The sequence below is a fragment of the Dermacentor andersoni genome, chromosome 9 (genome assembly GCF_023375885.2).
Source record: "Dermacentor andersoni chromosome 9, qqDerAnde1_hic_scaffold, whole genome shotgun sequence".
Lineage (NCBI taxonomy): Eukaryota > Metazoa > Arthropoda > Arachnida > Ixodida > Ixodidae > Dermacentor > Dermacentor andersoni.
Window position 1 is genome coordinate 105,653,483 of NC_092822.1, and position 23,980 is coordinate 105,677,462.

Below are 23,980 nucleotides of genomic sequence, written 5' to 3' on the forward strand. Positions count from 1 at the left end.
TGATTGAGAAATGGAACAGTTTTCTGAAGTTGTTGAATTAGCAATAAAAAAAGCTGCGAACTAAGTCATCAGCAACTTAATGAAGAAGCGTGGAAATGCAGGCCAGAGAACAAGCAATTGGTAACAACGGTATTGAGTCTAGGGACGCTAGAGGGGAGACCATAGTAGAGCTCGCGGAATGGAATAGACTTCGAATTATGCATACGTTTTTCAGCAACCGTAGAAACAGGAAGCGAGCCTGGAAAAGCCTTAATGGAGAAACAAAAAATGAACTAGATTCCATACTCCCTGCCCGCACTACTATTGTGCAGCATGTATAAATGTTCATTAGGCTTAAGGGCAAGAACAATAGGTTAGTGAGATAAAGAATTTTGTCAATTTGAAGAGATAAAGAGTAAAATTAGTCAAGAAAGAATACGCCTACCTTGACGCAGTGAGAGTAAAAGTATGCGAATTCTGGCTGGTGATCGCAAGAAAATATTGCCGCCATAGTGTGGCTGCACTGAGGAGAAGGAAGACGACGTGGCCACCGCTTGATATAGCGTCGCCATCATTGCCACCGTTTGTCTACGTGTAAATATATTGTAAATAGACTCGTACATCAGCTACACGTAACATTAATTTGGTGGAGGTGGACGTTCCCCGTACCCGTCATGGAGCCTCGCAGCGGTCGCAACGGCGACAGTGCAACTTCGGCTCCGGCTGGCGGCACTTCATCTACGCAACCGTCTCCGCCTGCCGCCCCGACCTACGTCGCCATTTCCCCACCTCGGGATCCTGGTGTTTTCAACGGAGTCGGCAGTCCTGATGTTGACGACTGGCTCCGCTTATACGAACGTGTCAGCACCAGTCACAGGTGGGATTCGACTATTATGCTCGCGAACGTTCTTTTCTACCTCGACGGAGCTCCACTTGCATGGTTCTAGACTCACGAAGAGGAGATCTCGAGCTGGGATCTCTTCAAAGAGAAGCTCCGCGACCTTTTTGGCAATCCCTTCGGTCGTCAAGTCAATGCCAAGAAAGCCCTAGCCACACGTGTACAGGCGTCGACCGAGTGCTACGTGTCCTACATTCTCGACGTCTTGGCCCTTTGTGCCAAGGCTGACCCGACCATGTCTGAGGACGATAAGGTAAATCATGTCCTCAAAGGGATTGCTGACGACGCCTTGAATTTACTGGTGTTTACCAACGTCACCAGCATCGATACGATCCTCAAGGAGTACCGCCGTCTTGAGCATGCTAAAAGCCGCCGGGTATCCCAGCACATCACGCGACTTCCCAACACAGCTGCTACGTCATCCTGTGACGACCTCTTCCACCAGCCGTCGCGATGTGACAACTTGACCCGCATCATTCGTCGTGAGGTCGAAGCGGCACAACCGGCGGCCCCTTCATTTCCGTCACCTGATCATTCTCCGGTGACAATCTCCTTGATCCAGGCCATCGTCCGTCAAGAGCTATCCAACGTCGGCCTGCACTCCATTCGTTCCGCATGCTCGGAACCTCTCTCTCCACGCACGGCCCCACCGCGCCCTTCTTTCTCTTATGAACAGCGCAACCCCTCCGAATGGCGAACCGTGGACGACAAGCCGATCTGTTTTAACTGCCGACGCATTGGACATGTCGCTCGCCACTGCCGCAGCCGCTGGACTTCCCCGACACGCTATTCTCCTAATTACCACCCTCGCCCCTCTAGTGCGTCCTTTTCCTTCGCCCCTTCTATGCCCACCCCATCATCTGACCCTGCGACGCCTTTGACACGACCCCGCTACTCCCGCTCGCCTTCTCCCTCCCGTCGTCAATCTCGCTCGCCCCCGTCTCGCCGTGCTCCTTCTCCGACCTACTCGCCGCACCCCCGACCGGAAAACTAGACAGCGCAGCTTCTGGAGGTGAAGCTGCAAAGACGACATTGGCTCAAAATCCTCGCTTCACCTTACCGACGAACAAGAATCTTTTGGACGTTCTCGTCGACAATGTTCCTGTGTGCGCGTTGACTGACACCGGGGCGCATGTGTCCATTATGAGTGCTGCTCTTCGCCGTCGGCTCAAGAAAGTTCTGACGCCTGCCCCGAACCGATTTGTATAAGTCGCCGACGGAGGGACTGTCGCTATTGTTGGCTTGTGCTCTGCCCGACTCACCATTGCTGGGAGACACACTGTCGTTCTCTTCACCGTCATCGAGCATTGCCCTCAGGAACTCATTCTCGGTCTGGATTTTCTTGCCCATCATTCTGCCCTCATTGACTGTTCGGCCGGTTCACTTCGCCTTGACTTGCCTCTTCTTGCCGACCCTGTGGACCCGCCTCCCAGCCATCTGAGCTGCATAGATTTTATTCGCATACCACCTCACTCTATGACACACGTAGACTTGTTGTCCTCACCAGCTGTACCTTACGGCAATTACGTGGCCGCACCAATTCCGGCCGTTATGCTTACACATGGTGTTATCGTGCCGCACACTGTGCTGAAAATTACTGGCAACCGCACCTGCCTTCCACTCGTCAATTTCGCGCTAACCGCGCAAGTTCTGCCTCAGGGGATCTCCTTGGCTATAATTCGCGCTTTGCAGGATGATGAGGTCGAGCCATTCACAGTGGAAGATTGTTACAGCTCGGCCCATACCGTGACGTCATCGCACAGTACTGACGTCGACATTAAGAAGATGGTCTCCTCTGACCTTACACCTGCTCAAGCTGCAGCCCTTTGCCGCGTTCTTGAAGGCTATCGCGACATTTTTGACTTTGACAATCGACTCTTAGGTCAAACGTCCGTCGTGACCCATCGCATAAACACTGGCGATGCGAACCCTATTCACCGACGTCCATATCGTGTTTCTGCGTCAGAACGAGCTGTTATCCAACAGGAAGTCAAAAAGATGCTTGCAAAGGACATTATCGAGCCTTCCTGTAGTCCCTGGGCTTCTCCCGTAGTACTTGTCAAAAAGAAGGATGGAACGTGGCGTTTTTGTGTAGATTATCGCCACCTGAACAAAATCACAAAAAAGGACATGTACCCTTTGCCACGTATTGATGACGCTCTAGACTGCCTGTACGGTACCACTTATTTTTCTTCTATCGACTTACGGTCCGGATACTAGCAGATATCCGTCGACGACATGGACAGAGAGAAGACTGCATTCGTTACCCCTGACGGCCTTTATCAGCTCAAGGTGATGCCTTCCGGACTCTGTAACGCGACCGCCACCTTCGAACGAATGGTGGACTCTTTGCTTCAGGGGTTCAAGTGGTCCACCTGTTTGTGCTATCTGGACGGCGTCATCGTTTATTCACCCACATTTGACACGCATCTAGACCGCCTTTCAGCGATTCTTGACGTGTTCCGCCGCGCCGGTCTCCAGTTGAACTCGTCAAAATGTCACTTCGCTCGCCGGCAAATCACCGTCCTTGGACACCTCGTGGACGCCAGAGGCGAGCGACCTGACCCGGACAAAATTCGCGCCGTTACGAACTTTCCTGTTCCGAAGCCTACCAAGGACGTTCGTAGTTTCGTAGGGCTGTGCTCATATTTCCGACGCTTTGTGACGGATTTCGCGACCATCACCCGTCCCCTGACCGACCTCTTGAAGAAAGACGCCCTATTTTCTTGGGGACCTGACCATGCCGCATCTTTTTCGCAGCTCACTACTCTCCTTACCACGCCTCCAATTCTGGCCCTTTTGACCCGTCTGCTTCAACGGAAGTTTGATGCCAGTGGTCACGGCATAGGAGCAGTATTAGCACAACACCAGCGTGGACATGATCGCGTTATAGCCTATGCCAGCCGACTTCTATCACCCGCCGAGCGCAATTATTCAATCACAGAGCGCGAGTGCCTCGCTCTTGTGTGGGCTGTTGCCAAGTTTCGTCCATACTTGTACGGACGTCCCTTCTGTGTCATCACTGATCACCACGCGCTCTGCTGGCTATCCTCGCTCAAGGACCCCACGGGACGACTCGCTCGCTGGGCGTTACGCCTGCAAGACTATACCTTCTCCGTGGTATACAAGACGGGACGCTTGCACCAGGATGCCGATTGTTTGTCCCGCTACCCCGTCGACGACCCGGCTGATGCGGACACCATCACTTGCGTTTTCTCTGTGTCCCAGTTGCTCGAAATCGGCAATGAGTAACGCCGCAATCCTTCATTACGAGCCCTCATCGACCATCTGGAGTCAACGCCTGGCGACGCCTCTCTCCGGATGTTTCTCCTTAAGGAAGGGACACTATACCGCCGCAATCTCGATCCACACGGCCATGACCTTCTGCTCGTAATTCCATCACACCTGCGTTCGACTGTCCTCCAACAACTTCACGACGCTCCCGTGGCTGGACACTTGGGCGTCTCGCGCACATACGACCGTGTACGCCGTCGATTCTTTTGGCCGGGTCTCGCCCGCTCCGTGCGGCGCTACGTTGCCGCTTGTGAGCCCTGTTAGCGCCGGAAGAAGCCCTCCAAACCTCCAGCTGGATGTCTTCAGCCGATCGACATCCCACCGGAACCCTTTTTCCGTGTTGGTCTAGACCTTCTTGGACCGTTTCCTCTCTCGGGCTCCGGAAATAAATGGGTCGCCGTCACTACTGATTATGCTACGCGGTACGCAATCACCAGAGCTCTCCCGACAAGTTCTGCTACTGACGTTGCTGACTTTCTGCTCTATGACATCATTTTAGTGCACGGTGCCCCGCGCCAATTACTCACTGACCGTGGCCGCAGCTTTCTGTCGGCAGTCGTCGAGGACATCCTCCACTGCTGCTCGACTAAGCACAAGTTCAGCACGTCCTACCACCCACAGACCAACGGCCTCACGGAACGCCTCAACCGGACCATCACCGACACGCTATCCAAGTACGTCGCGACCGACCACCACGACTGGGATCTTCACTTAACATATGTGACGTTCGCGTACAATTCATCGCGTCACGACACCGCCGGCTATTCACCATTCTATCTCCTATATGGCCGAGAACCCGCGTTGCCCTTGGACACTTTGTTGCCCTCGGCCACACGTTCAAGCACTGAATACGCCCGCGACGCGATCGCACACACCGACCACGCGCGCCAGCTCGCCCGCACCCATCTCGAGGCCTCGCAGAAGCACCAGAGACGCCTCTCTGATTGCCACCATCGCGACGTACAATTTACTCCGGTTCTCTGGTGCTTCTCTGGTCCCCCATTCGACGTGTGGGCCTTTCCGACAAGCTGCTGTCGCGCTACACTGGCCCATACCGTGTGGTGCGACAAGTGACCGATGTCACGTATGAAGTCATCCCCGCCAGCCTCTCAGCGTCATCGTCGGCTGCAAGTGACATCGTTCACGTGGCGAGACTAAAGCCATATCACACACCTTTCGCCGCGGATGTGTAGATTAAGCACCGGGACGGCGCTTCTACTGCCGGGGGTGATGCTACGGAACAGCCGCCACAGTGTGGCTGCACTGAGGAGAAGGAAGACGACGTGGCCACCGCTTGATATAGCGTCGCCATCATTGCCACCGTTTGTCTACGTGTAAATATATTGTAAATAGACTCGTACATCAGCTACACGTAACAATATGCAGCTTTAGAACAGGAAGTTGAAAACAACATAGAGGTAATGAGTGAAACGATAACTAGGCTGATTTCAGAAGCAACAAATAAAGTGAGAGGTAAAGCAACGAGCCGACCAGTAGGTAAGATCGCTCACGTAACAAAGGAACTAATAAATAAACTACAAAGAATGAAAGTTCCTAAATTAAGAAATCAGATAGAATTCGCCGAACAGTGTAAACTAATCATCAATAAGCAGCAAGGGACATTCGAAATTATAAAATAACTGAAGTGGATTGACGAAGTAGTAAAAGATGCCCGCAGCATGAAATCAATCAAACGAAAAGTTTGCGTAGGAGACAGCAAGATGTATGCACTGAAAGATAAGAAGGATAATGTCATCAGCGATTTCGGTGATGTAAAGCCAGTAGGAGAACTTATACTGACCTGTAGAGTACCCGGAGCGGCCACGCTACCTTCATTTGAAGTAGTGATGAACAGGATACAGAGGCTCCTTCTATAACTAAATTTGAAGTTAGAAGGGTCTTGCAAGACGTGACCCGGGGAAAAGCCGCAGGAAAAGATGAAGTAACAGTCTATTTAGTCAAAAATGGAGTATAAACCATGCTTGAAAAGCTTGCGGCTCTTACGCAATGCCTCCCAACTTAAAGTGTTGCAGAGAGGTGGAAGAATGCCAGCATTATGCCAATCTATAAGAAGGGAGACATTAGGGAATTGAAACATTAGAGACCCATTAGCTTGCTTTCAGTATTATCAAAATATCAAGATTATTGCCAATAAAATGAGGGCAACACTTGATTTCAATAAACCAAGACAACAGGCTGGCTTCGTAAAGGGATATTTTGCAATGTATCAAATTCCATGTCACCAATCAGGTAAGTGAGGACTCCAGAGTATAATTAACCACTGTGTACGACTTTAATAGATTATAAAAGGGCATTTTATTGAGTAGGCATCCAGCAGTCCTAGATGCATTGCACAATCAAGAAGTACAGGAAATATCTTAGGAAATTTTTTAGGAAACATCTACAAAGATTCCACAGCTACCTTGGTTCTCCACAAGAAAAGTAGAAAAAAAAACTATCAAGATAGGGGCAAGGCAAGGAGAGACAATCTATTGAATGCTATTCACTGCATGCTTTGAACAAGTATTCAAGCGATTAGATTGGGAAGGCTTGTGAGTGAGGATCAAATGCGAATATCTCAGAAATGCGAATATCTCAGTAACCTTCGGTTTACAGATGACATTTTCCTGTTCAGCAATACTGAGGAAGAATTACAATAAATTAATGAGGACCTTACCATTAAACTGTAAGAGTAGGGCTGAAGATTAATATGCAGAAGGCAAAGGTAATGTTCAGTAGCATGACAAGGACCCAACAACTCATCATCACCAGTCAGCCTCTAGATTCTGTGGAGGAGTATTTTTATCTAGGCCAATTACTCGCAGGAGACCGTAACCATGATAAGTAAATGTACAGAAGAACAAAATTGGTTGGAGCGCATACGGCAAAAATGACCAAATCAGGACTCGGAGCTTACTACTATCGTCGCAAAGAAAAGTGTACAATCATTGCATTTGACTGGTGATAACATATGAGACAGAACCTCGGAGATTAACAAAGAGAACAAGTTAAGGACAGTGCAAAGGACGATGGAATGAAAAATGTGAGGCATACCGTTAAGAGATAGGAACGGTGCTGTCTGGGTCGGCTAGCAAGTAGTGATCGCCGATATTCAAGTCGACTCTAAGAGAAAAAAAAAAGCTGCGCAGCCCATGTAATGTATAGGGTAGATAACCGGTGGACCATTAGAGTTACAGAATGGCTGCCAAGGGGAAACAAGCGAAGTCGAGGAAGGCAGAAAATTAGGTGAGGAGGTGAAATTACGCAACTTTGAATAAGCTAGCGCAAGACAGGGCAATTGGAGATCGCAGAGAGAGGCCTTCGTCCTGCAGCGGACATAAAGATAAGGTGAAGACGAAGATGATGATGATGAATGCGTACACGTCTCTTTGACGTTGTGAGCATTCACAAATTTGTGAAGTTTGGTGAAAGAAAGGCGAAGTGTGTGCAGTCCGAAAACTTGTGACCAATAGCGGAAAGCTAAATATTAGGTGAAAGGCGTCGAAAAGAAAACGCCAGATATTTTTTGTTTGGTCTAATCTTCCATATCAGTGGGCGCACGTGCTATCAGATCGGGAGTTTTCGCGGTTTTCGTGACGTTGCGTGATAGACAGGTAGCCCGAAAAAGTTTTGACCGGTCGTGGAGCGTTGAGTGCACAAATGAAATTAAAACAGTTTGAAATAGCTTTAGATTACAGCGCCCTGAGTTCGTTCATACTTGTGATTGCGTAAAAAAGATGAGAAAGAATATAAAGTTGCGACAGGAACTATCGTCTTTTCCCTAAAAAATTTTATTCTGAAATTTTACGTGGCAAAATCACGACTAGAGTATAAGTGACATCGGATTATTTTGACAGCGTGTGGTTCTTTAGGTTTTATCGACCGTTTTTGCATTTCGCCCCCGTTCGAACGCGCCCGCTGCGCACGGGGTCGAGCCTGCGACATTGAGCTTAGTGGGGCAACGCCGTAGCCCCTGGACAACAGTGAATGACCTCACTCTTCTGTCAATTCGCTTTCGTTTAGACTAAAATATTCGCTACCATAGGAGCCATAGGAAAGCTGCTATTGAGACACCGCTGGGGTCGGCGTTGTAAAAGTAGTGCCGCAAAATCTCCCAGTGCCTTTCTTTAGTTCCGTTGGAGAACTAAAAGCCTTGCCCTATAGCCTTCGTTCGAAGCAGATGTTTCCTCGTACAATCAGAGAGATGCCGAAACGAGCAAGGCTTTGCAATGTATGTTCCGATGCCTTTTCATATTGTCCGTGTTGGAGTATGTAGAATAAGCGATTTATAAATATAAGGTGCTCATAAGGTACTCAGAAGTAACCTATACTTAACTGACATTATACCCGGCTTCTGTAAGAAGCGAGCGACAGATAGCGGCGACTTGGTGTAAGGCGTTTACCTGTCTTGAAGTTATGAAAAACCATAGTTGCTCACTGTGTGTCCTTTTTTTGTTTCTGAAGACGAAGGCGGTTTGTGGACAACCAGCCTTCAGATTCTGCTCGGGGGGACCAGTAGAATTCTACTACAATGGCAGCGGACAATCGTGCATGAGGCTGTCGCCCCGTGGACCGGGCCTCTGCAATCGCGGTCGCAATCGGTTCACGTCCATGGAAAGCTGCCGACGACACTGCGTGGACAGGAAAGCGCCTGCGGCAGAGTGCTACAAAAAAGCCGTTCTTGCAGAGTGCCAGGCGTGAGTCAGACCACGGTGTTTTACTTGAGAGGAGAGCATACGCAGCCAGTTACTCCATAGGGTTCGATTTTTCTTTTCGTGATCTCGAAACGCTTGTTAATTGCAAGAGAATTATTTAGTTGCCCAGAAGAAAGCGCCCGAAGGGACCGCACAATTCTTAGGAAATTCAGATCGTCCGTCATAGAAGAACATACGTATGTTAGGATTTCATACTTTTCGCCAGCAATCACGGCGATCGTGCTGAGCGGCACATTACAGCGGGCTTTGATCCAGCGATTCACACAGCAAGGGTGCTACAACCGTTAGAATAAGGGTGTTCTGAGGTCAAAAGGTAGGCGTGCGAAGCACGAATAAAAAAGGGAACGATGTGGAGTTACGTTTTAAGTTCCTCCTCATACGTGTGAGTTTCGAGTACATTTTTCGTTCTACGACTTATCCGTGGAAAATGGAAAGGCACAAGTGTAGAAGGACCGATAGAAAAAGTATTCTTGAATGTACCAAGGTGGAACTGACTACCAAGTCTCAAGGTACCGAGGTATCTTCTTCTGTGGACAGAAATACGTAAGACGGACTGGCAGATGCCTAAATGTCAGACTGCCATTACACTTTTCAGGCTGCATTTCCAGGTCATTACACATTTCAGGCTGCAGAAAGATAGAGAACGGTCTCGCGCACTGCGCTGATATCAGTGTGGTTACGCTCCATTATTTCATCAGACTGCGGGCGTTGCAAAGCATGCGAGTAATCACGAAAAGGTGATAGCTGAGGCCGCACTTTATACAGTGACGGGTGCTTCTGTACGTAAGCCCTCGGTTAGCTTGTTAGAAATAGAACTAGAATAGCATAAATGCGCAATGGTGCATTCTCCTGATCTTCCTTGATTTTCGCAAAAGATTGAGACATGCTTTTTGTTTTTTGTTATACCATTTTATGCGCTTTTTATCGATTGTGTTTTTTCAACATGGCAACGCGGCACTAGGATTTGCGTTCGCCTGTTCTGTCTTCCTATCGAAGGTGCGCAGCTGCTTACTTTATTTGTTTATTTATTTGTATATATATACTTACATTCACCCGAGGCACTGTTGTGTATAGGCGAGTGTTTAGACTGGAAAAAATACAGAACAGTGCAGTGTCACAAATGAGAAAAAAAGGCAGATGCACACCGCATGAGCAGGCACAACTGCGCCTAAAACTTTTTATTTTAGAATGAACACTAGATGGTATGCGATGCCATAGCGCGGAATAACAGCATCGGCGCCAATCCCGTCTTACGTGAATCCCATGTTCGGGTTCGCGAAAAGTATAATAAAAAATGATGCCTCGAGAGGTTGCGGCGCTAATTTCGAGGTATAGCTCAACCTGGTATTGTCTTTAGTGCCTATTTAACATTGAAGGGTTAGCAGCTATTTTATGGCCCGGCGTGTCTGCTAGCGTCACGTGAAAATCACTTACAGAGATGACCTGGCCGCAAGCACGCTTTGCAGTTGTACCCAGTCAAGTGGCAATGTCTGCACTGTTCACGTGGTGCACCTAGGACACAACTACCGAAGTGATAGCATTTCTCTGACTCTTTCGCTCGTTCTCGTGGTCGAAGTATCTGGCCTCCTTGGAATTTCCCGTTCGCGATGCGTCCCACGCAGGCATGCCCCTTTCGCCTTGCCGTCTTCGTCATGCCGCTGTCGTTGTAGTCGTCATTGTCACATTGTGGTCATTCTGGTCTCATCTTGTCAACTTTGTCATGCTGCCATTGCTGCAACATGGCTGTCATGGTGTTGTCGTTATTCCGTCGTCGTCACGGCGTCGCTGCGACGCTGTCGTCGTCGCATCGGCATCATCACGCTTTTGTTGCGGCGTCATCTGCGTCATCCCATTCCGTTGCCGTCATGCCTTCTTTAATTCGGCGTCGTCATGAGAATGTTGCAGTGATTTCTCGTGAACGCCGTCGTCTTGGGATTTTTCCTCACGCATCGCACAACAAACATCTGCACACTTCAACAGTTTTAGTCCACAAAGCTATCGCTCGACTTGGACAACAATCTACCGATGGTTTCTGCCGATGTTCTTTTGCCAAGCATTGGAAAGTTATGACTTTGCTTCTGCCCTCCACCAACTCCTGTCCTGCACACACGTGTAACTTTCCTCCGCAACTTGCTAATCAATAGTGCAGGAATGCGTTGTACATAGTGCTGATCTATTATTGGCAGCAAAATTGGCATGGTCTATCAATTAAGGCTTATTACCAAGTACTCGATCTATGAACATAAATACGTTTTTCATGGATGTTCCATACTTCTTAGTGCCGTTACGCCATGTCCGTCACCATCCATCGAAATCTACGAACAATATTATCAATGCGCTGAATAAGGCTTCCTTTTAACCGCTTCCTAATAGGACGCTCTCATGACCACATGCAGACAAGCAGAAGCTACCAGTGCTATTGTTTTCACCTTGAGTACCTGCCTTCTTCGTCAATTTTATGTTGGCGTGCTGAAGCAGGCGAGACGTCACCGAAACCTGGTGGTGGTACGTCGACGGCAAGGGGTGCCGGCGCTGGCGCTTTCCCGAAGGCCGCTGCCCGTCGCTGGGCGCCGACGTGTTCCGAACGTCTCTGGAGTGCGTCCGCCGATGCACGAAGCGAGGTGCGCCACCCTGCCGCGTGCCGAGAGCGGTCACGTGCGAAGTGAAGCAGCTTCGCTACGGCTACATCGCGGATGCGCCGGCGCACGGCGCAAGAACCAGGCGCTGCCGCGAACTGCCCTCCGCTGGTGGCGGAGGCGCACGGCAACTTTGCCTCGCAGGCGCCAACAGGTTTCCGACCATGGAGGCCTGCTTGAGGAGCTGCGTGCGTGCTCGTCCCTAGCGTGCGCACCTACGGGTGCGAGGTGGCGGTGGTGTAGGAGGGGGCTCGAGCAATACAGACCTTTCACCCTCGACTTCGGTTTCGTTCCTGTCACTTAGTGATTAGTTCATATACCCAAATAGTGCGCCTGCTGTCCGCAGGGTTACGAGTTACAGTAACTATGAGGCAATAACACCGGCACTAACGTTGACGCCGGACCTTATGCAAGAATGCGGCTCAAGAATACTAATCAGGAAAAACGTCAATGTATGATACAACAGATCCTAGGCTGAGTGTATGCTATGTGCCTATTTAGATGCTATCATATCTTCCTAACTCTAATTTGGGGCCGTTGAAGTATTCGAAATAAATGCGCGAATAAATTACCACTGACGCTCCTGATAAGGCAAATTCAAAGGCAAGCTGCATAATAAATTAAACTACGAATAAATGTCGACCCAATATTGTGACTTCTTTTTTACTTCATTGTTAAGGCTGCTATTCACAGACCAAGAAATTCACCCTCCATTACCATACTCTCTAATACGAAATTTGAGCACAGCTTTATACGTGCCTTTATTTCGCGATACAGGGTGTTCCCCATAACGAGCCAAGAACTTAAATATGGAAGGCGCCTCGTAAGCGAATTGAACCGTACGGATGCTATTCGCCATAGCCTATAGTAACTCAGACAATTTTTTTTGTTTTCCCCGTAACTCTCTAAGTCTAATTACCCAACTTTTTAATAATGGGCTGAGGACCCCATGTATGCTACGCAGATTTTTGAGCACCTCCAGAAACCACCGATCGAGTTGTTTCCTTTACGATACCTCTCACGTAGTCATTTTTCCGGGTTGCAAATAACGCCCGCGAAATATGAAAAAAAAAAAAGAGCCACGAGATGGAGTGCTTGCGCAGGGGTATCGTGCTGCTCTCAAGCGTGCGTTCGGTGAACAAGGTAGGCTCCCGTCGGATGACGACGAAAATGCATGTTGGTGGCCGAGCGCTGCCGATGAGATAAAAAAAACGCCCTGCCGCTTCCTCGTCGCTAGTCACGATGCAGCCGACCTTGCGTGATTGCCTCGCTAACCGGGAGATTGTGTGTGGGTGACGCGCGTGCGCGATTCACAGGAGCCGCACTAGACATCTCCGCTCATGCAGAGTTTCTTTTTTTTTCATATATGGCATGGGTGGACGCCCTCGCCGCATGCCATCGGTAAATAGACGACGGCGCGCTATTCTGGCGCCATCTCCTAGGGGTCGTCGCTTCATAGCCCACCTTGCTCGGCACTACGCTTTTCTTTCACGCTTTCGCCGTACCCTCCTCCTCCGCTTTCCTCCTCATTGTACCGCTGCACGCTTCTCATCCGTTCTCCGCCTTGCGTCCTATTCGCTACCACCGCCTTTCATGCCACACTGTGCTCCGCTATCGCTCTTTCATCCTTCGCTGTGTTCGTCTGTTTGGTTACGCCGAGGGACACCGGCGCTAAATGCAGCAGCAGGCGCCTAAGAATAGCCCTCTAAAATATAGTTGAAAAATGCAAGAGTTGCAATAGGCGAGCATTTTCGCAATGCTATAACAAAGCAGCTCCATAATGTAAATGTGATGAGACGTGCATTAGCATGACACGTAAGGAAATGTTCATTGACAAGTGTTGTATATGTATTATAAACTTTGGGCGAAAGTTCTTTTGTGTTTTACTATACGAAATTATTTAGTCCACCTTTCGAGAAGAACGCTGTTGTCACATATTTGAGGATGTTTCCGACGACGCCCTCAATTCCCTTGAAGTTTGTGTACAAATGTAGCATTTTTTTTCCAAGAAGCGTTTTCTTTTTCATGAAATAATAGGTGTCACACCCGCTGTTTCATAAACTACTATATGGTTAAGGGGTCTTGAGCAAATTACCACTGGTGCAATATAAGCTTCCACATACCTAATTTCAAACCTATTTGTCAAAGCTTCTGTCGCTTGTGAAAACCTACGCGTCTTGAGCAATTCACGGGCAAATATCACGAAAGTGTCGCTGAAGGTTACCGTCCAAGAATACTACCACTGGAGCCACCATGGCTTTTCAGTGCAGCAGTGGACAATGCCCGCAAGTGACATTGGGGGTGAGGTCCACCACTGGAAAAGCTGGCGCCGCCGTCGGCTGGACGTGGTATGAGGGACCGCGTGGACGCAGCAGCCGCATCGGCTGCTTCGGAAGCGCCGAAGCGAGCCGAAAACGAAAGTTAAAAGTCCCACCAGCGCTGCGGTTCTGAATAAGTGACGAAAGTTTTGCCCCTTCGAATGTCTTCTTAACAACACTGGAAAGTACTATAATACGTAGTGGCAGCCTTTGAAGGCGCCCAACATCCTAGGCCGCAGTGCCCGACGTGCGGAAGGGGGTCCGGTGTAAGTTTTCGCACGTACCCGCAAGACAAGAGGCTGCGTGAAGCTTGAATAGCGAAACTTAGAACCGGAAGCGGGCATCGGCTACAACTCGGGTGTGCTGCAAGCCCTTCCGCGAGTATAATTTCCTCTCTGGCATCGGGGCTGCGACGTTCACGATTACTAGCAGAAAGCGCGCACTGAGACTTTCGCCCGCTCGTACTGCCCGGCTAACGTAATCAAGCTTTGGCCTTTGGTCTATGAACTTGTTGATGCTAGATAGTGCAAAGTTCACTGGGACGGAAAGGCAGCGGTATGAAGCACATTAAAAAGAAGTCATGGTATATGCTCATGTTTGTGTTAGCACCAAAGAATGAATGTACTGGATTAAGAAAAAGAAGCAGCGAGAAAGTGCTCGCTGAGAAGACCCTCAAACAAAGTGCAACGGTACTTGAGAAATAATGATATTGAAACGTCCAAGAATCTAGAAGTGAAAAAAGGTTTGAAACGTTAGGATGGCACGTACATCACAAGTCGCCCTCGTAGGCGTCGAAGTCCCTAGTTACAACGAAACTATTTATGAAGAGTTCTGATAATCCACGCAACAATGGCTGCTTATGTGACGCTCCGTGTTGCTCCGCTCTTCAGGAAGACCTCCTCCAAATCCAGGCATGGTGCAGCAAATGGTACATGTCCCTCAATGTCAGTAAGTGTTCTCACGTGTGCTTTCATCGACGTCGTAATTATGTAGTACCATCCTACTCCCTTAAGAACTGCACTTTAACACAGTGTGAAACATCTAAATACCTAGGAGTGCATATATCTAGTGACTTATCGTGGACCCATCATATAAGTCAGTTAACTAATTCCTGCAACCGATTACAAAGTTATCTACGCCGTAACTTGTCATCAGCACCTCCCTCAGTCAAACTACTAGCATATAAAACCTTAATCCGAACTAAACTAGAATATGCTTGTGCTATTTATGGCAAGCATCAGGTTAATATGATTAATACCATTGAACCGGTTCAGAACAGAGCGGCCAGAATCATTCTTTCTGACTACTCATATAACACAAGCGTTTCAGCCTCAAAATCCAGTTTGTGTCTTCTCTCGCTCACCTCCCGCCGCAAAAGTGCTCGTTTTCTTTTATTTTTTAGGTTCTTTCATTTACAGCTTACAGGTAACCAGGTCATCATTCCAGCGCATCGTTTTTCCCGCCACACACATCCTAATGCTGTGTATCTACCACGCGCCCATTCCACTGCGCATCAACGTTCTTTTTTTTCAATACACAGCGCGTGAATGGAATACCCTTCCTTCTGACATCGCCCTCATCACTGACATTTCTCGTTTCAAAGCTGCCATCAAAGACCATCTTTCAGGTCACATAACCTAACCAGACACGTCGTTTTTTCAATGTGCCCACCCCTCTTGTAATGTCCTGTTCAGGGACCTTTGAGGTATAATAAATATATAAATAAATAAATAAACAAACAAATAAATAAATAAATAAATAAATAAATAAGTAAATAAATGTACTGTCAGATGATGATATTCTGCGGCGTAAAGCTCGCGCCACGAAGCGATAAATTATGCACGGGCATGCATGAAGACGCGCAGCTGGTCGCTGCGAGCCGCGCGATCGCTGCATTGAGGCTTCATTCTGTTATGCTGCATTGAATTATACAGTCAGCCCACTATCAGAACATATTTTACATAGTTTGCTCCCAGCAAATGCCTACATTTCACGCAAGGAGCCGGTTCGGGGGACTTCATCGCGGCGACTGCGCAATGTGAGCCGTCACTCTACGTATTTAGTGTGTAACCATTCTGGTAATGTCTGTAGACCATTTGGTGCCTTATGTTTGGCTAAGATTATTATTATGAAAGTGAAAGCTTCCCACTTTTTGAGAGTACTTACAGAAGTGTCCAGGAAGACTCCCGCGTAGTGTTTTTATTGAGCGCCGACAGCCAAACTACGCGTTATCCCTCATACTGCGCAAGCGAGCACGGCGCTTCCGATAGATGGCGACTCCGTAAGTTCTCGCCGCCAGTAGTGTTCACGAATCGTTCTATCATACCGTGGTTGGCGTGGGCACTGATATACGTCGGCTGACCAAGATCATGCTTTATCCTGCTTGAACAGCGAAATTTTCAGTTCGTACTTAATACGAATATTAAAGGAAAACGGCCTGCGAATATTTCCAATTTCTAAACAAAGGGAAATACATGGCTGCGTGGATTTGGTTGGTCAGAAAAAGATGGCTTACGTGAGTTGATACATGTAATGTCGTAAAGAATTAGATGTCTAAGTCAGCGTAATATACGCGAATTACTGACAAACATATGGAAGGAGGAAGTACCTGGTGCACCATGAATAACACAATAATAAAATAAAGGGACGCCAGGTGACCACATTCCCGTAGTTTCGTGTTTAATGAAGGATTGACGTATATTGCTAATGGGCCACACATTGTTAAACAGGAATGCAATAGCGGCGAGATCAACCAAATAATAAAGCAATTTTCCTAAATCCAAGCAACTTAATGTTAGGTTACCTTAGTGGAGCATGGTCATTGGACGACTGGAAGAAACGGTGCAGAAACCATGTCCCGCATGCTGTTTTTTCAGACCAAGAGCCAGCTCTCCAACAGAGGCTCCACCTTGTTCAGCAGTGAAAAATTGCCTGGCAGCCCGACCGTGTCTCTGACAAGTGCATCGAGAACACGCTCTTGCGATCGTGGTGAGCGAAGATGGCCGCCGGTAGCAAACGGAGCGCCAACGTTGTTAATGTTTACCACATAGTGCACAATGTTTGCAACAGAAGTGCTCATGTTTCACCTATGATGCTGATATAAGTGCGGGTAGTGCAAAAGCGCTGATATGGTGAAACATATCAGCATGCTCAAAGGCTAAGAACACTCCAAGAGGAGTAAATTATCTTAGACGATCCGCTTGAAACATGCGTGCCACTAAAATATGTTTTCACCAAATGTTCATTCACTCTGTGAGAGGATTTGAGTAAACAATTGAACACACACACACACACACACACACACACACACACACACACACACACACACACACACACACACACACACACACACACACACACACACACACACACACACACACACACACACACACACACGCACGCACACGCACACGCACACACACACACACATGTATGTATGTATGTATGTATGTATGTATGTATGTATGTATGTATGTATGTATGTATGTATGTATGTATGTATGTATATATAGCAAACTTTCCTTGTGTTTTAATCTAAAATGTTGGCGCTGGTACATGAGCGTAGGCTTTCACAATTGTTATTCTAGTATTTGGGCCATTGTGGCTTCCGATATGTCCTAAAAATTTTCTAGATTTAAGCATTCGGTTTTTCCAGAACCCAAAGTATTTCTAGAAAAGCGAAAGATTTAAGCGTAGATTCATCTAAATGCTATCAAAATCATGATGCCCGGAACCGTCGCTGAGGAGAAATGCTGGGGAGAGTCAAAACCCAGATTTCGTTATGCGTCAATTAAGCCTAAGTAAGCCTGCTCCGCGAAGTAAAAAGGAGCTTTTTGCCATTCGTGAAGCGTGATATGCTAATACCAATTGAATTAATGTTTTGCATTATACCTGAAAGAGTAAAAATTGTGCGCCTGATGTGAAATGAAGTGATTTAATTTGATTATCTGAACCAACATCTTCAAAACCTTGTTTAAAAGTGCGTAAATTAGAGTAGAGCAGTAGGACAGCCCACCAAAAAGAAGACCACTCAAAGATTTGTATCGAAATTTAAAGCCGAAACAAAGAACGACCTTTTCTAGATACCTTCCTTGTTAAAACGACGCAGTAAAGCAGCCACAGGCAGAAAAACTGACCTAATATATCGTACTTCAGTGCACAGACATGTGTTTTTCGTGCCACCATGACGAAAACATGATTGAAGTGCTAAATTATGGTGCACAATTTTTTTTTATGCTAAAAAACTGAAGGGGAAAGTAGCTACTCAGAAATTTTGAAAATGAATTATGTTGCCCAAGCTTAATGAACGCCTAATAATGAAATAATACGCTGTGATTTCGTTATGTGTTTTTTTTTTGGTTCCATAAATGCAGGACTAGATAAACTAATAGTCACAAGCAAGCTGTAGCTGCTGCATAAGCTTTTCCTTGTCGCAACTTTTGCTTAGTCAATAGTCGTATTGCAATAGTCGTATAGCTGAGACTGGAGGCTACATGTTTAACGAAAAGATAGCAGAATAGCCGCTTTGACGTCTGGGGCTTGTAAACGTTTAGAAAACACGTTGCTTTACCGCTTGGAGTAGCCGGCCGATGGGAAAAATTTCTTAACGGCAAGCATTGCTGCGCATTCTGACTTGCGGTAACATTATTAAAGAGCGAAAAAGAAAGCATGTGAAGCAACAAAACTGGTTTGGACAAACTATTGCTGAGCAGCGCAAAAGTAAACACGAACCAAGAAGGCCTTAAAAATCTCGGAAGACATGCTTTTTGTTTAAAGTGTGAAAAGGCAAGGATGTGAAATCACTTCATAGGGTTATAGTAGATAGGCATTGGGCGAAATGTGCTGAAATAACATACGCAATGTAGGGCTATGTAAACAAGGGCTGTTTTCTCTCACTCTCACTCTCGATTGTGTGTACTTCAGCTTACTTCAATAATTCGTGAACTATGTAAAAGAAAGCGGTAGCGGCAATAGTTTGCTTGTATGGTAAATTTTTATACTTAACGAAGAGACCTTCAGAGCAGGTTCATTTATTCATCTACATTCACCATTAATTGAATATGTCGGTCAGAAAGCACGCCTACTGAAGCAAAGAAAAATAAACAATGGCAATTATTCTTGCAGCTGATTGCTCTCGACCAGTTTGCGTAAGTAGGTAGCTGTCATAAACGTATAAGAAAAATATTCACAAAAATGCATGAGCGCTTATGTTCATCGCAATGTCATGCCAAAGTAGGGCGAATGAAATCTTCCCGAATATGTAAATAGGGCTGTTTTTCTAGAGATCAGAACATGGAAGAAGTTTGTGAACTTTGTTTTAGCACCTGCATTTTGCGTAGTAGCTTATTGTACGCTTGTATTTCTCCTTTGTATTTTCATACACATAAACCTGCCGATTTTGAACACTGTACCCTTTCGCCATATTTCTTTTACTGTTGTCAAGTTACGCGGCCCAAACTTGGAGTTCAAAGATTACCACAGCTCACAAGCAGTACCCGTGTATTCATTACAAAATTATTTATATAACTAGAAAATACTGTGTGTAATCTAGGTGCATCCACTCTCTTAAAAACATGTTGTCCAATAACACAATGTGGTTTATTGAAATGAGAGAGAGGCGCAAGATATGAAATGCAGCAAATGATCGCGACATCAAATGGTGAAGTATAACAATCATTTTTTAACAACGGCTGAGACGAGTAGACTGCTGTTCAGAAAATAGCTTCTAGTACTAAACTCGCATTTGCATGAAAGCGCACACGCCAGGGCATTTCGTACAAACAGGCGTTCACCAATTGTCGTAATAATTAAGCCCAGCCACGTGTTTCTTGCTCGTGGCACTTTTCATTTTTTTATTCGATCCGACATTTCATATGTCTTATTGTGCATTTACGTTTACGTAAACAAGCGCGCTGTATGACACTGTCCTCAAGTGGTGATGTCACGGTGACGTTACATTGTTCTCCAACGCATTGTCTACTGGGGAAGCATTCTCATATCGCCACACTGACCAATATGCGTTTGTTCGAACATCACAACTATCACAGACACACTCAGATACACACACACACACACATATATATATATATATATATATATATATATATATATATATATATATATATATGCCAGGCTATTATTTTATCAGTGTGATTATAGGAGCGCCGAGTCTGTTGGAAGTGTCACCCCTCCAGCATTCCAGCTGTATGTATTGTCGTTTGCAAGCGCAAGTTTGCCCAGTACATTTTTACGTCACTGACGTTCCTTTGAGGTGGACACCCAGCCTGCCTCTCACTTCTTTTTGCCGCCTCCTTGAAGTTCTCCGTCACCTGAGAACTAGAATCGTACCCAAGAGGCATCGGAATTAAAAAACGACGCCGACTGGCGGTTCTTGTTTGTGTTTTCATTCATCTGAATTCCATCGTGTCAGTCACCAAAGAGAAAAATATGCAAGCAGGTTCCAGACGAAACACAAGAGCCTTTCTGAGGCACCTTATCCCTGTTTACGAACTTTACACCACAGTGTGCTATTCCATCTGTGAGCCCCTTTCTTGTTTTAAGAACCTGATAAAGAAAGGGTGGGACATGGTAGATCGTCTGGTGCAGCTGGTACCATCGTTCTTTTTGGGTCAACCGTGCGTTTACATTGCGGCTTCATCGCATACTTAATGACAAAACGCGAGTGTGCGAGCTAGCTTGTGTGTTAGCGAGTCGCCGTTATTGCCCATTTTTCTTCAGAAGAAGCGTTGGTGTACAGGGTATTCGGAACAAATTGTTTTTTAATTTTTTTGGTTTAAACATACTGTTAACCCTCATGTGAGGGTCATTACAGAGAGGGAATACATCACAAATAAAAAACTGATATGGAAGGAACTTTGATGTATCATAAAACTTCAACAAAACATCCTCGAAAATATCAAGATCATCGAACAAGTGGCATAGAATGATTGACAGGAATGCAGAATATCAAGCAAACATTGAATTTATTTCAAGGAACAAAACTATCAAGAAGAGTTTCAAACGCTTATATATATCAGTGCATTCAGCAATGAGTGCAGGTAGTCCATTCCATTTTTCGATGACATCGGCAAAAAAACGAATAACGAAAGACGTTTCTGCGGGTGGCATAAGGACGGATGGTTGCACCATGATTTATTCTCTCGCTAAGTCTACCAGGTGCACGTATGTACCTGTTTTTTTATCAATCTTTACATGACTCTGTAGAATCTGAAATAATAATTTTATCCCGTTCCTCTGTCACCTAATTTCTAATAATTCCAAATTGCATGAAGTTAGCATTTCGGTAACCGATTCTGTTTTTTTTTACCAAGAACATATAAATCGGGCTGCAAGTCTGTAGATTCTTTCCAGTGTAGCATTTAGACCTTTCTGATGGGGACTCCAAACTGCGGCAGCGTATTCTAGAACAGGTCGAATAAAAGTTCTGTATGCCATTACCTTGACGTCTTTGGTTGCGTTTCGTAGCTTTACTTGAAGAAAACACAGCTTTTTGTACGATGCAGAGCACACAATTTTAATCTGGCTGCGATAGTTTAGGTCATCAGCAGTCAATACACCAAGATATCTGAAACTAGACACATTTGTCAAAATAGCATTTCCAATGTGATACTGGAAGGAAACAACGTTTTTCTTTCGGGTAATGTGCGCGAAGGTGGTTTTGACATAATTAATTTCCATGTCCCATTTCTGGCACCAAGTATGAAGACCTTCGAGAAGCTCGTTAAGTTTTACCTAATCGTTTTTACAGGTAACTAGTGTATAAAGTAAGCAGTCATCTGCAAAAAGCTTCAACACCACTGGCGGCTGAACAACTGTAACCTCATCACTAATATGAAGCAAGAACAATAATGGGCCTCGCACCGACCCCTGTGGTACCCCAAAAAATACCTCCAAAAAACCTGACACACAATTACTAACGCGTACTACTTGCCTCCGACCTGTTAAATATGCTTCAATCCATTTTAAAATGTCGTTATTGATAAATACTTGGCGGAGTTTAAAAAGCAGTTTATTATGCGACACTTTATCAAACTCTTTTCTAAAATCAACGCAAATCATATCAGTCTGTTGGCGTTCGTCTAAACCCACTGAAAAATCGTGAACCATTTCGATTAATTGGGTAACCGTTGAGAGGCCCTGTCTAAAACCATGCTTATTTGCATAAAGAAACCTATTTGTTTCCAGAAAATGAATAATGCGTTTTGCTATTACGTGCTCTATGAGTTTGGAACATACAGTTGTCAGGGATACAGGGCGATAGTTGTTTAGAAGCAGGCGATTTCCACTTTTGAACGCCGGAATAACAGCAGCGCAGCGCCGATCTTGTGGAAGGGAATAAGTACGTAAAGAGTGTTCAAAAATAATTTCTAAATAAAAGGACGTACACTCGGCATATCCCTTCAGAAATACCGTCGGTATCCCGTCAGGGCCACTGGCCTTCTTTGAATCTAAGTTTAGCAGTTGATGAAACACGTCATCCTGGTGAAACGAAAAAATAAATAAATTATGGGGTTTTACGTGCCAAAACCACTTTCTGATGATGAGGCACGCCGTAGTGGAGTACTTCGGAAATTTCGACCACCTGGGGTTCTTTAACGTGCACCTAAATCTAAGTACACGGGTGTTTTCGCATTTCGCCCCCATCGAAATGCGGCCGCCGTGGCCGGAATTTGATCCCGCGACCTCGTGCTCAGCATCCTAACACTATAGTCCTGGTGAAACGAAAGAGGCTCTAAAGGAAAAGCGCAGGAATAGTTTACGTCATCTGTGACGTGTTATCTGTATCTCTGTGAAACACCGACTAAAAGAACTCATTGAAACCATCTGCTATCTGTTTTCAAAAGTGACCTCTGAAATATGATCCAGGTTGGCTCAGAACAGCAATCCTTTTGTATTCTGGCCTATTGCAAGTGTGCTGCGCAAGTGCACAGCAACAAATGATGGCTCGCGAAGCTGCCGCAACAGGGGTTACTTGCAAACGGCGACTTTGCAGCAGCTGCTGCCTACGCCTCATGTCTCTCATTGATATGGTAGCACATGTACCTCACAAAATTTACTCACCTGTCTGTGGAGACGTGACATGCACTTCATATTCGTGGTGCCGTTGCAGACTGAGATTTGAGCGCAGTGTGAGGACGGCCTGACAGTGCTGTCCACCTTAACTACGAAAACACGCTTGGCACCTGCTGGGATATAAGTCCTAGTGCTTCTTTTTCCCAGGTAAGTTTCAAGTGCTTTCGAACTCCTACATTATCAAAATACTGAAGCTGAGTTCAAACAAGCTTTTCGTTAAGGGGTAGTAAATTTTTTCGTGTGTGCTCTAGGGAATATATTACACGAAGCTTTGTCGCCACGATGGCAGTGCCTTTCTCTTTTCGCAAATTGAGTTGCTGTAGCTTGGAATTGCTTGCCTGCACTAGCATATACAACACGCGTTTCTTTGGCCAATAATTCTTCTGTAGCCAGTGGACACTTCAGCCGCAGCTTATCCTCTATTCTGAAAAGTCGTGCAGCTTGCCTCCCAAACGTTATCCGTTTTTGTGCGCTGCTAAATAAGAACGAGCAACATGCGCTTGTGTCACAAACGTTGTAAGAATCAGATGCTTTTACGAAAAGACTACTACAGGCGGGCTGCATGTAACAGCGATGGTCATGAAAGAAAGCGGCAGTCGCCCACGTCGAACAACCTGCTCTTGATCCGGCATCGATCCTCCTGTCCAACAGCAAGATAACATTCGTTACAGAACGGATTTAGTTAGTGTATGAAAGAAACGTCGGATGAAAAAGTGTTCAGGAGAAGTGAAAGGACGCTAACAGTGGTACTTGGTTTATATAGGTGTGAGGAAGTATTCCTTCGCGCAATTCAGTGGACAGCATATTGTGCTCGTTGAAGGAGCCAAAAGAACCTCAGGGGTAAAAAATCCGTACTATCCATCTCACGATGGCTGTCGATAATTATGCGTTTAGCATTGAATCCATATAGTGCCACAACGTATTGCCACCGTCGAAATGAGTTATGTATGAGGCGTATACGGCAGCGAGATTCCTCTTTCGCGCTTCCCTATGAGCACTCGGTGCCATTTAACGCCGCCACCATTAAGCCTATGCGTAGCCTCCGGA

At 46.3% G+C, this 23,980-nt stretch overlaps 2 protein-coding genes across 3 annotated transcripts in view; both read left to right on the forward strand.

The window, feature by feature from the left end:
* LOC126527910 (uncharacterized) overlaps window positions 1-11,879 on the forward strand; it is a 32,585-nt gene extending 20,706 nt beyond the window's left edge. Inside the window, exons 4-5 of the mRNA XM_050175754.3 lie at window positions 8,636-8,868; window positions 11,365-11,879. Coding sequence (XP_050031711.3) covers window positions 8,636-8,868; window positions 11,365-11,728 — 597 coding nt within the window. The 3' untranslated portion in view covers window positions 11,729-11,879. The remainder of the gene's footprint in view (window positions 1-8,635; window positions 8,869-11,364) is intronic.
* A 3,321-nt stretch (window positions 11,880-15,200) lies between these two features.
* LOC126527911 (dermonecrotic toxin SPH-like) overlaps window positions 15,201-23,980 on the forward strand; it is a 43,231-nt gene continuing 34,451 nt past the window's right edge. For both annotated transcript variants that reach the window (XM_072284385.1, XM_072284386.1), the window contains exons 1-2: window positions 15,201-15,878; window positions 16,717-16,828. The gene's annotated coding sequence lies outside the window, so the exon portion shown is untranslated. The remainder of the gene's footprint in view (window positions 15,879-16,716; window positions 16,829-23,980) is intronic.